Source organism: Talpa occidentalis, unplaced genomic scaffold (assembly GCF_014898055.3).
Source record: "Talpa occidentalis isolate TD23 unplaced genomic scaffold, MPIMG_talOcc4v2.1 talOcc4.2, whole genome shotgun sequence".
NCBI lineage: Eukaryota > Metazoa > Chordata > Mammalia > Eulipotyphla > Talpidae > Talpa > Talpa occidentalis.
The window spans coordinates 92,188,488-92,205,822 of NW_023602073.1; the positions used below are offsets into that span (position 1 = coordinate 92,188,488).

Here is a 17,335-nt window from a genome sequence, read left to right on the forward strand (position 1 = left end):
GGAACATATCCTATGTTCTGAACCTCCAACTCTGCGTTTCCTGAGATGGTTGAAAATACATGAAGTTCTAATCTTTGAAAAGCATAACATACAGTCTTAATTTTTGTGATATAATTTCATAATCTTGTCTTATAAACATTATACATGTAATTATTGTAAGCCTCAAAATCAAGCCTAATATGATCTTTCTCTATGCAAACTGACAAACTACACCTCTGCAAGAACAAACAGGTAAAGCAATAAAGCAACAAGGGTACTGAAGTCTTTGAGAAATAGCACATTTTTGACTACCTAGTATCAGTTTAGAAATCTTACAGGGAATAAGCTTGGAATTTATATACTCAAGCTTTAGTATAAATAACTAACTAATGCTTCTGAGGGTCTATTCCTCTTCCAGGAGGATACCATGGTGATTAAAGCCAGAATAGTCTCAGCCATCATGAAGAGCAGAAGCTAGAGGGGAGAGCAATCATGGATGATCAATCCACATGGCTGTAAAGGTAGTGGATGCTATGAAGGAGAGATGCATGGAGCTAGCGGTGTCTGCAGAGGTAATCTGTCTACCAGGGATTCCAGGAAAGATTTCACTGGGAAACTGCTTGGGTTGAGAGCTGAAGGGCAGGAACTCACAGACTGTGAACGAGGGGAGCAGAGCATACAGGTCAGAGGCAACGGAGTGCAGGCACGCTGCAGAGATATTGCAGGCTCACAATATGCCACAAAAATGCCAATGTCTCAATAACAAGTCACACGAATTTGAGTTGCCTGGCACAATATTTAAACACAACCTTAATTAAAAGTACTTTATTGCTAAAAATTGCTAACCATCATGTGAGCCGTCAGCAAATGGTCATCTTTTTATTGGTATCTTGTAAAAAAAAAAAAAATGCAGTTATCTGTGAGGCACAATAAAGCAAAGCATACTAACACAACTTTATGTGGACATAGGAAACACAGCAAGAAGAAACAGGGCGGTGTTAACAGGTTAGATGAAATGGGGCATGAGAAAACACGGGAGGAGGAGAGTCCTGGCCTTATATTTATCATAAAAGGAATAGGAAGTCATTGAGGGGTAAAAACAAAGGTGTGTGTGTGATAAGACAGAGATGTAAAAATACAATTTTGACTCTAGTGTTGTGCTGGTTAGTGGATGGGGCGAGGTGGGTGTGTGTAGACCAGTCAGGAGGTTATTGAGGTAATCACCCATTTTTATTAATGATGGTAGTAGAGTGACATGCTGATACAGAGAGGAATTAAAAGATACTTAGGAGCAAAGTGGCACTAAATCTCTTTTACATTTGAGGTAACTGAGGCTGGGAGGTTAAGTAACACAAATCATGAAACTAATGGTGAAACGGGGCCTAAACTGAAGGTTGGCCTGAAGCCTGCTGTCTGTGATGGTGCAGCCTGTCAATATATAGGAGGCAGGGTCTGCTGGAAGTGGGGTGGGGGCAAGATGAACTTAATGGAAGGTTTGCCTACTTAGGGGGATGGCAGCAGGAACTGAGCCTTGGGCTTCCAAGCAGCACAGAGAATTCATGAGGTTGGATGTCTGCTCATCTATGGCAGCTCTGCCCTCACAATGGAACCATGTCCTTCACAAGCACAGAGCTGAGTACAGGAGTGAAAAGATGGGTAAACCAGAGCAGAGGGCAAGTGAGCTGGGTGATTAGAGGAGTACACCTTGGAATTTAGGATCTTGAGAGAAGAAAGTGAACCTGGTAGGAGGTAGAGAGATTTGAAGAAGGGTAGAGTAAAGGAGACCCAACCTCTGTGATACGACCTTTGACAGCAGGTCAGTCTATATCCAGATTTTCAATCTTTTACTGTTTCTGAACTCTAATATTCTGTTTGCTGCTACTCTCAGGACAGAAATATTTGGCAAAGAGCTCTGCCTTTTAGAAAAACAGTGGCTTTGAGACCTTGTTCTGTCACTCATAGCAGAACCTTGGGCATGACATACACTTTTGAAGATAAATTCCCTTATTGTAAAATAGGATGACATTGTCTATTTCTCACAGGTAATTAGAATTGCACAGGATGAGCTATCTGTGATAGCAGCAAGAATTACTGCAGGGACCATGTGCTCAACACATTTTTAAAAGTAAATTAAATATCATGTCTTGTTTTATACGTGATCATGCTGTTTCTTGTATTTCCTGAATCCGTCTTTTTTGATGAAGGATCGGAAAACTCAGAAATTAAGACATTTCTAGCAGACATTACTCTGCCTCTTACTCTGTCAATACATTCTTCTGTCTCATTTCCTCTCCTTTCTCTAGATAAATTTTATTGAAAATATTTTCAACTCATTAAAAAACAATTCTATATTGAATACATGTCAGATATTTTATACTGCCTTTTCATGACTTAATTTCTATTAGGCTTAACATTGAGAGGCAATTAATGTACAGATAATTCTATCATTATTCTGCATTTGAAATAAAGAAAATTTGCTAAATGAAGGAGGACAAAAAGATAGGATGGATCTTCTGCATCCACTGATTCTCATGATAAGGTTTTGTGGGAAAAGATGTTCAGAGCTATTCGTTATATGAGATCTCAAGTCCCCAGCCTCCAGTCCATTCTGAGCCTCATGGCGACCTGATACTTACTTTCATTTTCTGAAACTGTTGTTCCATGGTACGAAGGCTTTTTTTTGCTTCTTCATCTTTGCCTTCCAGATCAGCTTCTAGCTTTTTAATCCTTTTTTCCATAAATTCTACTGTATTTCTGTCCACTGTATCACCAGCTGCTGATGCAGCCAGTATTAAAGCAGGTAAAGAATTGGGATATCTTCTCTTTAGAATTCCTTCCATTTCCTTAACCTATTGAAATATTTTTGTATCTATGTAAGGTCACAAATATAATGAGCTTAATGTATAAACTTACACATTACTTTTGTAAAATAAAGTCATGTCCAGGTTTTAAATGTTTACATCACATCTCAAGACTGAAGGTTGCATGCATATTCACAGATGTATCATAAATTAGAATATATGGGTAAATATTTATAAATTAGTTCATCTGCAAAATTTTCAAAGCTTTGCTTATTCTGGTATGAAAAATCTAGTTATTTGCATTAAATATAAGCATATGCAGGTATATACTATATACATGCACATAAACACCAGGTATATTAAAAAGAGAAGATCTAAACTTAAAAAAATTTAACATATTCACAAGTAATACATTGGTTTAAAAATTCAAGAAATATTTTCAATTTAATTTTGGCCTATTGAAATGTATACTTTTTGGGGAAAAAATTAATTTTATTTATATTTTCTTTAAGTGTTCTTTCAATATTATCCTTTGGTCACTGAAAACATTGCTGTTATACAAAGGAAATGTTTAATTCTCTTTAACTCTAATTATGAACCATTACCTCTCACTATGAAATAGTCCACTAAATGGAAGCATGAATGAATGTATATAATCTGAACTTCTCATTATAACACGTACCTAATAAGCCTCATTTTTACTTTTGTGCAATTCAGGAAAGGAGATATTTTATTCCATATTTAATCTATTAAAAATATGGCTCCAAAATGGCTCTGGTTATACTGGCATATAATTGTATTACAAAATATTTATTAAAATTTAAAATAAGGACAGAAATGGTGATAGAAGCAGAATTTTTAAAATCTGAAATGTAAATGTAGCAAACTATAAAATACTACTAAATGAGGAAAGATGTGTTAGATATCATCTAGATATTTCAATAGACTTTTAAATAAAGTGCTAATAAAAGATGTTTACTTTTATAAAGCATTCAATTTCTGGTTAACATGTATCACCATTTCAAGTCTTAATTTTGCTATTAGGCATGCTTTATTTTTTTACTCTTACACATTCAGTTCTACATTCTTTCTCTTTAACCTAATAAAGACACAGTTCCTTCGGTCTTTTCACTCTTACAATTCTGGATGGCTTCTACATTGTCTAATCTAAATCTTAAGCACTGAAAGAAAGCCAAGCAATCCTGGACTACAGTTACTTCAGAATATTTCTAGCCTTCAAACTACCCTTGTCCTGGTCCTTTCCTGGCCACTGAACTAAACTATTAAATCATACCTTTTAACATTAGAACAGATCCTGTAAAAGTAACAGTAAATTTTTTGCTTAGTTTTCCTTCTTCTTATAAAACTAGAAAAATATTCAACTTAGTGATGACCTCACAGTTTTGGGTCTGTGATGGAATAATAACCATATATTTAAGTGTCATGATTTGACTATAGAATCATGCTCCCTGATGAGCAGGGGTATAAATTCATACTCTAAATATTTAATTGTGGATTAAATAAATTTTAAAACAGTTTTAAAAAGAGGCAAAAGTTAACTAATAATTCCACCCCAGAAAACAGCTACTCTAATGAAAAAGTTGTTGATCTTTATAATCATTACTATGATTTTGGAAAAAGGGCTCCCAATTACACTGACCATAAAATAGTTCTAAGCCTAAATAGTGATTGAGAGTTCAAGATCATGGTCAATGGAAGCTGAATGTTCTGATTTCAGGGTGTTTTGTAAAATTTCCTAAGCATTAATAACCACTTTCCAATTCAAGGCTCTCTTTTTCAGTTCACCTCTTTCACCTATCAGGTCCGAAGAAAGAATCCTAAACTCTACACCCAGAGTATCAAAATTCTGCTTCTTAGATGTCTAACAGAGCTAGGATGCAAAATAATCTTTCATCAACAGGTCTACCATTTTATACATGAGGCATGTTGGTCTAAAAATTCTTTATGGTGGGGAAGAAGCACAATGGACTATGGTGGAAGATTATGTGCCCTTTGGTGGTGGGTGTGGTGTGGTAGTATACACCTGAAGGGGGTGATCCTATACTTCTAAATCACATACAATTTGTAAACTAATGTTATCCCCCCAAGATTCTTTATGTACAAAGCTGTATAATATGTAAAATATTTACTACTTTTATTAATTTATTTTAAATACTGTATGTATATCAAGCAAATAGGGACAGTTCTATATTAAAATAAATGATTAAAAAGAATTTCTTCCTTTTGTAAGACCTCCTAAAGCAGAAATGTAAGACCTCCTAAAGCAGAAAATGAAATTGTACTGTATATAAAATTCCTTAGTGAAAATTTACCCTTAACACATACTTGTCGCTCCAGATCCTGAATTTTTTTGGCATCAGCTGCTTTATCTTTTAAACGTATCTTCTGCTGAATAGATGGATTTCCAGATTCAGCTTTCAGTTTCTCAACCTATCAATACGAAAAGAACATGTTAGGAAGCATATTTAAAACATAAAGCACCAGGAGGGTGGCAAGCCAATCCATTCGTTTATTCAGATCCTGCACTGTGCTGAAGACACTAGGGGCAAACAAGAAAGTGAGATCCCTCTTGGTGCTTTTATGCTCCAGTGTAAGGAAAGAGCTGAAAGGCGAATATAGTAGACCAATAAGTAAAATAAATAGCTTCTGAAACTGACAAGTGCCCTGCAGAAAATAAAACAAGAGTGAAGGAATGTGAAGAGTCAGTGGGGGTGTGATTGGCAGCTGAGACTTGAAAGAGGAGTGAGACATGGAAAGAACTGAGGCCAAAGTATTCCAGGCCAACACAAAATAAATGAAACAAACCTGTATGTTCAAGAATCAGAGTGAGATGCAACATGGGCAGACAGAAGGGACTCTGGGGGAGGGTGGTACCAGAGAAGGTAGAGATAAGTAGGGGTCTGACCACATGCAGACCTGGCAGTCTGTGATAAAGGAGTTTGGCCTTATTTTCATTAACAATATAGATTTGATGACACAAAAAAACTAAGTGGAACTAATAGTTGAAAATAATGGGGTTCATCTACAGAAACATTTGAATGATCACCTCAAGTTTTAGCTTCTCAATTTCTTCATTTGCTTCTTTAAGCCGAGCTGCATCTTTATCCAGAAGTTCCTGATTTTCAGCATACCACTGTAATCTTTTCTGGAGACGACTAATTTCTTGTTTATGTGTTTCTTCTAAAATCTTTATTTCATACAATTTTTCACCTATAAGATAACTCAGTAACTTGACTGCAATTTTTCAAAACATGCAAATATGATAAATTTAAGAATTTTAAATTAAAACCAATGCCTGTCTAATGAAAGCATTATGAAAAAACAAGAGGCAAAAAAAACAACTGATATATGCAAGGTAGTATCCATTTCATTTACCAGTTAAGGGGGACAAGATTGTATTCACAATTCAAATCTTCAAACTCTTAGCAAAGTCGGCTACATAGAAATTTGGTAGTATCTTCCTGCTGACTTTTATCATAAAAGGAAAGTAGTTTCCATAGGAAAATAAATGTTGGATTCAAGAGAGTAAAAATGAAGAATGCCAACGATTATATTAAAAAGTAACAATGGCAAACATTAACTAGTGTTTACAGTGTAAGCTTTCATTTAACACAATGAGTTCTGTGATGGCTACTACTGTTACATCTTAAAGTTGAGGAAAGAAAATGTGATTTTATTATGGACAGGTAGGAATGGATTTTACTGTACATATTTTATTCACACTGATCATAACATTACACAACAAAGATCCTTACTCTGCCAAACCAGGGCTCCTCTGACTAAGTCTGGCCTGTGCTCTGCTACTGGCTGCCGATCCACAGGTGCACTCTATACCTTGCTCAAGAAACACTGTCTCCCTCCATCTTGTCACTTCTATATCTCCTCACCTGTGTAGGCCCAGTTTAAAAGCAACTCTTCCCCAAACCCTTATTCAGTACACTTGTAATTTTCCTGCATTTTAATTTTACTCTCCTTTGCTTTCCCTGCCAAGAAACACCATGTTTGTGTTTTCTACAAATACAGTGCAGTATGATTTGTGTCTTTGGCAGACACTCAAGAGCCTGTATTTCAAAACCAGGGATGAAAAGATAGTCCATGCTTCAGGAAGGGCACAGTCGAGCTGGGATGACAGGCGTATAAACTAAACACACAATGTCAAATTCAAAATCACCCTTGAATTTTTTTGACCTTGTGATTACTCCTGCTAAAACCAATCAATGCATATAACCATTAATTACTAAGTTAAAAAAAATACTAAAACATACTATACTTAAGGGAATAATATTTTGATTATATTATCCAATTGCTATTACTTAAATTCAAGATTAGAACAGTTCTGAGTATGAAGGTAAACTGTTAAGAGTCCAGCATTTTACCTGTAGCATAAACAATCTGATCTTTCGCTTGGTCTCTCTCTTTCTTCATTTTTTCCAGGTCTACTTCAAGAGCTTGTTTGTCTTGCTTCAATCTTTTGATATCTTCCAATAAACTGTTTTTTTCTTTCTTGATATGTAAAGAAACACAAAAGCAAATTATTTTCAAACACAACAAATTGTGGGATTGTCTCTGCAGCGCAGGCAGGCAACAAGCAGAGCAGGCAAGGGAGAGTCTCGAGACCTCAGAGGCTTTTTCAGGCTTTTAATGATCTTTCTACAACATGTGTAGTGAGGCAACCAGGTGTAGGGCAGGCAGGGGTGCCAGGAGGGTGGTGGGGAGATGGGGGCCCTTGAAGCTCCCAGCCCTGGAGAATCCTTTACTCTTTGGGCTCTTTCGTGTGTCCTCTCATGGTCTCCTCTCACAGGGGCTCTCCGCTACACTGTCCCCTGCCACACTATCCTGTGACACCACACCTATATGCTCAGCCGTGCCCACTTATGCATTCCCATACCACACTCTGGTGCCCGCCGTCAGGCATGCATGCCTTGCGCCCACACCCCTAAGTGCCTCCTGCATTCAAGGTCTCTGGTGATAGCCCCAGAGGCCAAGGGTACAAAAGCCTGAGAAGTCTTCATTTACCCTACAGTCTCTTTTTTACCTAATATATTATAACGCCTACAGCTAAATAATTCCTAAATTTTAGTTTGGATTTAATCACTATTTCCCTTTCTAGAATAGTTGCCATAGCCTACTAAAATCAGTTCCAATCATTTTACCCTGCACAACCTTAAAGATTTGTTTTCCATCTATTAGCCTACCCTCCTGGATTACAGCAATAACCCCCTGGAGTGGCAGGAAGACCACAAGAGGAGAGTCCTGGAGCCCTCTGCGGCTTTTTCAGGCTTTTATTGAGCTTTTGCTAGGTACACACGGCAGGCAGGGGAGCCCGGGGGGCCGGCAAATCTTCATTCTTTCTGGGCTCTCCGCATTCTCTCGTTCTCGTTCTGCTTTCTGCTACTCTCATTCTGTTGCTCACTTGTTCTTCTTGTTCTCTGGTGTCCCCATGACGCTGCCCTTATAAGATCAGTCTCAGCCCAGCTGTGCCCACCTATGCACGCCCACATCCTACTCCAGGTGTCCGCCATCAGGCATTGTAGAGGCAGGAATGGGCACAGTGCAGGTTTTCTATGACTCAAGCAGACAGGGTAAGGAGAGAGTCCTGGAGCCCTCAGTGGCTTTTCAGGCTTTTATTGGGATTTACCAGGTACATGGCTGGCAAGGGGTGCCGGGGGCTGGGAGGCTAGGCCTGCCCAGCAAGTCTTCACTCTTTCTGGGCTCTCAGGCGTTCCCTGGTGGCCTTGTTCTCTGCTGCTCTCATGGTTCTCCTGGTATCTCCGTGACACCGCCCTTATAAGCCCTGTCTCTCAGCACAGGTGTATCCACTTACGCATGCCCACACCCTACTCCAGGTGCCCGCCATCAGGCATGCATTCAGGACCGCAAGGATCCATCATCAATCCTAATGGAGGGACAGCAGAAAAGCCTGATACTTATTCACTTACCCTACAGGCATACATGTAGGACTGCAGGGATCCATCATTAATGCTAATGGCGGGAGGGCCGAAAAGCCTGATAATTTTCCACTTACCCTATACCCCCAAGCCTACCACTTCAACTCTATTCTGCTCACAGGAGCCAGAGAATTTCTCTGAAAAGTCTATTAGTATCACTCAGAAATCTTGTGGTGGCTCCCATTCCTCTCAGGAAAACCCAGTCCTCACCATTACCTACAGCATCACATAACCCTGCCTTGGCCACACCACTAGCCACATCTACTGCAGATCGTCCCCTCCCCACCCCCACCCCACTTTTGCCACAGAGACCTCCCAGTGGTTCTTTGAATCCACCCAGCACAGGCCTACCCAAAGGAGTCTGCACTCACTGTTTTTTCTACCCACAGTGCTCTGCCCCCAGACAGCCAGGTGCCTCATTCCTTCACTTCATCAGGATTTCTGCTCAAAGGAAGCCTCAGCAAGACCTTCCTTGACCATATAAAACAGTAATCACACCCCAGCCTAAAGGGAGGGGTGAGTTGTTCAATTTTCTTCTCACTACAATCATCACCACCTGACATACCATAGATTTGCTTGAAAACAGGGTTGTATTTTGCTAATTCTTGTATTATAAATGCATCCATAACACTTGGCACATCAACACAAACTGCTGAATGATTATATCCTATAGACCATATTCCTCTGAGAACACAGATATGCTCTTACAACAAGTTTATTATATTTCAAGCCATCATTTCCCATTGCTTTTAGTGGCAATCTTAGTTTCCTGTTTGTCAGAAAAATGTTGAATTTCATTTTTACATTTTAAAAGGACAGGTTAGAAAAAAGAGAAAGAAAAAGAGGCATCTGCATAGTCACCGGTGGGCAGGAGAGCTGCAGCTTTGCAAAAGGAAACGGTTTGTAAAAAGAAACACCTGCATAGTCACAGGCTGGTAGGAGAGCTCAAATCACCACTTTTAAAAGATCACCAATAATAAATGGTCTTTCAATGAAGCTAACTGCTATGCCTGAAACTATTAAGTTTTCTAAGCCTTCATAAAGAATGGCAATATAACTTTTCACTCTTGCTAAATTTTTGAGGCTCACTGTTAAGAGAGTGTGGGTCCAACCATTTATTCTTTCTATTTGCTTAACTACCTAATTGTTCTGTACCTACAAAAATCTGAAGCTCCCTAGCTGATTCACATTTGAAGCTGCATTTTATGTACTACAAAAATTTTAAGCTTCAATTACTGAGTTATGGCATGGTTATATTTCTATGTAACCTCACTTTATATACTAATTTTCAAAAAGGGACATGTAATGGGAATTTTTCTAATTTACATAAACATTCCACTAGATTGGAAGGGCTTTTTAGTTTAATGACATAGTTCTAAATAGGAGGGAGTGGGGAGAATGAACTGCCTTCCCACAGGGGATGTTTAGAATATGGCACAGGTTTTGATCGTTACAATTACTGGTAGGTACTACCAGCAATGCCTGGAATTGTTCTGTTTAAAACAGAATTTATCTGCCCCAAACCTCAAAGTTTTTGCACTGAAAAGATATTACTTTACAAAATCAAAGCCATATTCTTTACAATACAATTCAATAAAAATAAGGAGTTATGAAGCAGCTACTGAATTTCACCTCTGCATTAAGTATGAAGGACAAAATGTTTGTATTATAGTCTGTCTCTTAAGAGTGGAAAACAGGTATAAAGGCAACTAATTTTTAAAGGTGAACAGTTATCTTCAAATAATTTTCCTATTTTAACTTTACATTTCCAATGAGGAACTTTCTTGCAGTGATGTTTATATCCTCTAAGTAAACTGTGTCTCCAGGATGGCTCCATGTGATAAATGCCTGATGAGAAGTAGAGTCATACAGGGGATGTCACTTGAAACTAGCACTACACTGTTTTCCCCATGTTAAGGTCACACGTATGCTAAATGCTACCCGTTTCTTAATTTTCAATGGTAGAAATATATAAACAGACCTTACTTTCCATAAATTACCAAAACAGATCTCTACACATATGGGGATTTTTATAATAATTTTTGTTATCACTAATAGGCTAATAGTTAAAATCCTGATGCAACTTACCTGTGCTACCCGCAGTTCTGCTAACAGATCTGTAAAACTCTGGTTTTTAGTGGGCTCCGAGTCTTCAGCTACTTGGGACAGCAAATGACTTTTATGCATCTGTTCTCTGATTTATTTTGAAAGAACATAAATGTATTATTACTATCACAATAAATTGCTCAGAAACAGTCTGATTTTAAGAATTTAAAAATGACTTACTTTGGGCCTCCCTGGTGGCGCAAAGAGTTAAGCACTGCATTATGAAGCAATCCACTGCCTCTGCAGCACGAGTCAATCGACCGGCCAGGGAGCAACCCACATGGCACAGCAGACCTCTCCTGCCTCGCCCACTGCTTCCCTCAGCAGTGTATTTCAGTCAGTCTGCCTGTTCTGTTCCCCATTCTGTCTCTGGTGATTCCTCTCACCCCCCGCATCTCTGGCCTGTACCCTAGTTCTTGTATGCATAAATAATCTTAAAAAATTAAAAAAAAAAGACTTACTTTAAGGATGCTAACTCGCTGAATAAACTCTGATTTTCCTTGAACATCCGTTCCTCATTTTTCTTGTTTTGTTCTTGGAGATCTTTCACTTGATTATACAATTTTTCATTTTCCTTTTATAAACAAAATTACATCTTAATTTAAAATCAAAGTAATTAAGTATATATGCTTACAGCAGATATAGTAAATATTTTTAAGGTCTTCTAATTTCTTCAATTATTAAGTAAGCAAACTCTATTTTAAACTCTGTATTATCTCTGAAAAAATCTTGGTATCTTAAAAACAATTCTGCTCAAAATGCTTACTTGGGGAAAAAAAAGTTGCAAAAATTTAAAAGCCAAAGAGCCTAAAGTAAAGTCAATGCTCTGCATTTCTCAGGATTCTGGGCTGCAGGACAACCACATCCAGCTACAGGCAGAAAGACCCAGTGGGACTGCTTGCATCCTTTTTTTTCTGTTTCTGGAGTGCCTGTCTGCAGTGAAATAAATTGGATGTAGCCACATCAGTGTCTATAGGGAAAATGGAGTGGCTAAGGCTCTTTTTCCCTTCCCACCACTAGCTTCTACAGCTGCCACCTGCGGCCTTGCTTTCCTCCCAGGTTTCACTGCCCACCCGTGACAATGTGTTATTGCAAGAAGCACTTGGGAGCGCGAGCACAGGGCAGGCATGCCTATGATCTCCGGGCCGAGAAGCCGAAGAGCACGGGGCACAAGTACCTTTAAGTATAGATGTTGGGGGAAGATCATTACCAGAGAGAAGAGAAGCCACAAAGAGAGTATGGAGATCACGGGAGCTGGGAGGCTTAGTTGCTGTCAGTCTCCCAGCCTCCCTGCCAGCTGGTCTGCCTGATTCTGGTCCCTTGCTTCAGCATTAAAGGCCTGTCAAATCTACTGAGGACTCCCAAGATAGGGATATCCATTTTCCCAAAATCAATAATGAACATACCATCCTGGCATGTGATGTTTGCCCTGACAGTGTCCATGCCTGCTTGAGGAACTTTCTATGAGCATGGGAGTTTCTGAAAGAGTCAGGACAGGTAGAGAACCCATATCATCACCAGGCTAGAGCCAGAGTGACTAACAGTGAGATCAGATGGAGAAAATTAAATATGTGCTTAGGTGCTCTGGCTTATTAAGCTCGTTGAAATTAAGAATTTGATGAAAAACTTCTCTCACCCTCCCGTGCTTCTGACTGTACCCAGTGCATGTATAAACAAAACAAACAAACAAACCAGCAAACAAATAAATAAAGCATGCCTCTATAAAAAAAAAAAAAAAAAAAAAAAGAATTTGATGAAAACCAAGGACCCCTAAGGATCTAATGAAAACTATGGACTGTCTCACTGTGTCTGGAATAGTGTATGGCAGATGATCTGTGCTTAAATATTAGAATAGTGAAATATAGAAAAATAAATACATACATAGATAAGATGAATTTTGTAGGAGGGGGTTGTTATTAACATACTTCTGGGTCTTTGACATCCTCCCTAAAAAGTGTCTTTACTATCGCAAGATCAGAATGGCAAATTTGGAAGGTTCTCACTGACTCTAGGGCAGTCTGTTCTACCTCATTATTGTAAATGATGCAGTAACTGCTGTTGTAATGCCTTCTCTGGATATGCCCGCATGACAGTGCTTGGTACTGGCAGACTCAATGCCGAGGCTATAGTAATCAAAAGAATAAAAGGTAATGAAAGAGAAGAAGAAGAGGGAAGCAAAAAAAAGGAAAGCGATAGGGAGAAAACTAATTGAAGATCATGAAATCTGTCCTGGCTGTCAGGTCAGGTCATCTCTGCTTTCTGTAGGACACACAGATTTGCTCTCATTTAACTCAAATTTCTTTACACTCTCAGTAAAGTTACAATTGATTTCAGATTCTTATTTCTGAACATAAAAGTCGAAAGAAGCATAATAGAAAACTAATGAAAAACAGAACAGTTTCTAAGGAACGTGGTTATTAAAAATATTAACAGGCAACATTCACTGACTGCTACTGTGCACTGGGCACTAAGCAGTTGGTTTACACTGTCTTGCCTTAATTTCACAACCACTTTATGAGGCAGCCACTATTATCATCAGTCCCATTTCACAGATATATAAACTGGCTAAGAGACGTGAAGAGATTTTTCCGAGGTTGTGGAGCAGGACTAAATAGATTCTTTAATCCTGAACCCATGCTCTCAAGCACTTAAATTTTTCCCATAAGAAATGTGCAGACTAAATTATTACTTCCTCATATTTTTTAGAGTCCCCATTTCCTATTAAATAGACAGAAATATTTTCACATGACTTTATAATCCAAATATCTCAAGAATAAACCCACAAGTGCTTAAGAATTTCAGTACCTGCTGATAGCCCTGAAGAAGAGTCTCTTGTTCTTGTATTTCTTTCTGGATATGCTTCAATTTTTCTTCAGTAACAGGATCACTTGTTTCAAAATGTAACCACCTTTGTTTTTTATTTGTTTCTTCAAAGCCACTTAACTTTGAAAAAATACAGAAATTGTTTAATTTGGGGACCAAATGATGAGTGAGAAATTACGAATAATGGAAAACGCAAGATTTAAAATTTCAAATTGTCATATAACCACACTGGAACGAACATAACACAAACTACAGTTAAATCACTACAGTGATGTTTTGTGCCAGGGTTCTATACTCAGAAATGCTACTTAGTGTCATTCTCTGAATCTAGACCTTCTATAGCAATTCTTTCTAAAATTTTGTATTTTCTGAAGGTCACGGTGAACTAAGGAATTTGTTTTAAGATGATATTTGAACAGGAGAACAATGAACCAAGGAACTTGTTTTAAGATGATATTTGAACAGGAGAAAACTATCAAAATGAGCCAATGTAAATTTTGATTTCCCCTCCCTGGGGTGTTTAATCTGGGCTCTGCTATAAGGTGGTATTCTCAGGAACCATGTGAATATTTTATACAGCAAGTCAAATGGCTCCAGGACAAGAATGATGATGCATTTAGCAAGGTATTCAAATTACCTATCAAAAAAAAAAAAAAAAAGAATAGCACAATAATGTCTATACCTTGGCTTGAAGAATATAATTGTCTTGACTCAGTTTAAAGAGTTCCTTTTCTTGTTGACTCTTTAGTTCTTCCATCTTATTTTCTAGCTCTCTTTCTTTTTCTGAGAATGTGACTTTAATTTGCTCAATTAGGGCTTGAGCATTCTTCCACTTTTCCTCTGCTTCCTGAACTCTTTTAAGCATAATCAGTTCTGCTTCCTTGTTCCCAGCATGGTATCCTGAAGAATTCTTTAAAGGAAAGCATCACTTTATTATAGTAAGTTTACATAGTAAGATTTGAAAGATCTTACTTAAGATTTAAAAAAAAAACACAAGGAATAAAAATAACGTGGTTAATAATATTATTATTAAACAAAATAAATATTCAATAAGAACAATTAGAATATCAGTGTGGAAGCAAAACAAAATTTTTTATTGTAATTTATTTTTATCATTTCAGCCTGTAAAAACATTGTGAATATTATTTTGAAATTCAATACTTACATTCTGAAACTGAGCACCGGAATCAGTTTCTGTAGGACCTTCAGAATTCTTAGGAGCCGCTAAGAAACTTTCAGTTTTGGGAGCTGGCTTACTAAGTGCTGCAGGCTTGATGAGTTTTGTTCCAGATAAGATTTCTAAGTAGTGTAAACAATGGATAAAAGCTCAACAAATGCAAAGTTGAATGTGTATTCAGTAATTAAAAAGCAATATGATGAGAACAATAAGATAAACGAGGACATCAAAACAGGCTGAAGTATAACATCCCAATAGCTGTCTCATTGCCCTCAGAAATGTTTTCCATTATCATCTCAAAATTTGACACAAAAGTCTAACAGACCCAAGATTAATGCCAAATGACAAATGTAGCTAAATATATATGTGAGAAGAATGTGGACTTGGGACAGTTTCAATCTTTAGTGCTTTGTAAATAAATTATTCTTCTAAATTTTCATAGCAGTAACAAGAATATCTAAATGAATCAAAAAGTAGCTGCCAACTTTATGAACATTTTAATAATACATATCAAGATACAGTATAATGGAATAATATAAACTGCATAGATTTTAACAACTAGTCTAAATTTGATTTAAAATATCAAATATTGCTATCCTGGTGACATATACTAAATTAGAAAAAATGTGATTATTCTAGTCAAATCTTCAGATTTTAAGTTCCCAAACCTGAAGGAAACCTTGAGGCCCATATTCAAATACTACAGGTTCTGAGCTGAACATTCAGTAAAGATTTATTGTCTTAGATGTCGGTGAAAAATTCAAAATTTTTATTTTTAATATAATTTCTTCTAACTCTTTAAATGTAAAGTTTACTTTTTCATTAAAAGTGAACTACATAGTAGCTCATTCAAAGATTTTTTTCCCCAGAGGTTTTCTTACAGAGTAGTGATCAAACAGGATATATAGGGGAACCAAATAAGATATCATTGTAAAAAAAAAAAAAAAAAAAAGTACAAAACACAACAAAGCAAAAACAGACAATTATAAATCAGAGACATACTGTAGGGGAGGAGGAGGGAGAGGCATCAGAGGGTAAGAGGGAGGAGCACAGGGAACTGTGGTGATGCTGCATGGGTGCCTTGGGGAAGGAAATTCTATGGGGACTCAACCTGAGGGGGTGGGGGGAAGCAAATATTGTTTAAAAATAAAATTGAAAAAAAGTAGTAATCATGTTAAATTTGCAATGTTTGATATAGGTTTTCTGGAGAAATTTCTTCAAGAATTCATAAACTGTTTAAAAGCAGGCATTAATATGTCAAAGTCACTGGGGATCTATTAATGTGGCAAAAGAAAGGGCTGCGATCTCCTAGCACCACCATTCTCCCTAGCAAGTGACAGTTGAGCAGCAGATGTCAGGCACGCTACAGTGAGCCAGTGCCTTTAGTGCAGGATTCTCCCTCCCTTAGCTCTGAATTTTTATACATGAAATACTTATTTTTAGTAATGGTACATGGGCGGTATGTTTTCCCCAGCCTAAAAAATAAAAAATTTTGACTGGATATAAAATTTATTTATTTATTTGTTTGTTTGTTTATTTATTTATACAAGCACTGGGTACAGTCAGAAGGTGGGTGAGAGAATTCACCAGAGCCAGACCGGAGAACAGAACAGGCAGACTGACGAAATACACTGCTGAGGGGAGCAGCAGACCAGGCAGGAGAGGTCTGTCTCGCCATGTGGGACCCCAGCCATGTGGGACCCCTGCTGGTGGCAGGGGATCAAACCTGCGAACCGGCGCTGCAGAAGCCATGGGCAGCTTCACAGCCCAGCGCTCAACCGCTGTGCCACCAGGGGAGGCCCTGGATATAAAATTTAAACAAAAAACATCATAGAATTTGGAACCCATAAGCTCTTCTGGAAAAATGAGCTGAGAAAATTCAGTGAAACAATAAACCAATCAAAATAACTCCAGAATAAAGAAGCCACGGCTATGGGACTACTGAAAAGCATCCTATCTTCTTAATAACTAGAACCTAAATTCAAAAGCTGACAGGACTTTCAGTTGCAGGAGATACTATAACGGACATCTATCTTGAGCAAATAAAAATAAAACTAACAAAAATGGGTAGGATGCATGTGAGTAGGAATGTATGGGTTTTATTTCCTTATATTTCGTAGAAGAGAAACATGACAATGTATAAAAGTGAAAGTTATAGTTAAAACCAACAACAGGGTTTTGACAACTTGAGGGGAATTCAGAATTTGTTTTTTTTTAAGAGATATTTTTGGGGACACATTATTGTTAAGATGAAGTCTCTTTTTTTTCCCTTCTAGATTTCAGTAAATCTGAATCTAATGTTTTAATTAAAATCTTACTTAAAAAGAACTTATAAGTGGAATCCTTATTCGTTAAGGTTCTTATAAAATGTTTTGTTCATTTATCCATAGGCCTGTCTCACTCCTCCCTCCCACACACTTACACACGCGTCCTTTTATCTGCAGAAGCACATACAGGGACACGCATGGAATGTGCTCACC

The 17,335-nt window shown here is 37.7% G+C and overlaps 1 protein-coding gene across 4 annotated transcripts in view; it reads right to left on the reverse strand.

Moving 5' to 3' along the window:
- Window positions 1-17,335, reverse strand: part of CEP162 (centrosomal protein 162) — a 69,725-nt gene that overhangs the window by 16,828 nt on the left and 35,562 nt on the right. For all 4 annotated transcript variants that reach the window (XM_054699012.1, XM_054699011.1, XM_037520045.2 and 1 more), the window contains 9 exons: window positions 14,844-14,977; window positions 14,361-14,588; window positions 13,661-13,798; window positions 11,317-11,429; window positions 10,838-10,943; window positions 7,178-7,304; window positions 5,848-6,011; window positions 5,127-5,231; window positions 2,616-2,828 (listed from right to left, as the gene is read on the reverse strand). In XM_054699012.1, the coding sequence (XP_054554987.1) occupies window positions 2,616-2,828; window positions 5,127-5,231; window positions 5,848-6,011; window positions 7,178-7,304; window positions 10,838-10,943; window positions 11,317-11,429; window positions 13,661-13,798; window positions 14,361-14,588; window positions 14,844-14,977 (1,328 nt within the window). The remainder of the gene's footprint in view (window positions 1-2,615; window positions 2,829-5,126; window positions 5,232-5,847; window positions 6,012-7,177; window positions 7,305-10,837; window positions 10,944-11,316; window positions 11,430-13,660; window positions 13,799-14,360; window positions 14,589-14,843; window positions 14,978-17,335) is intronic.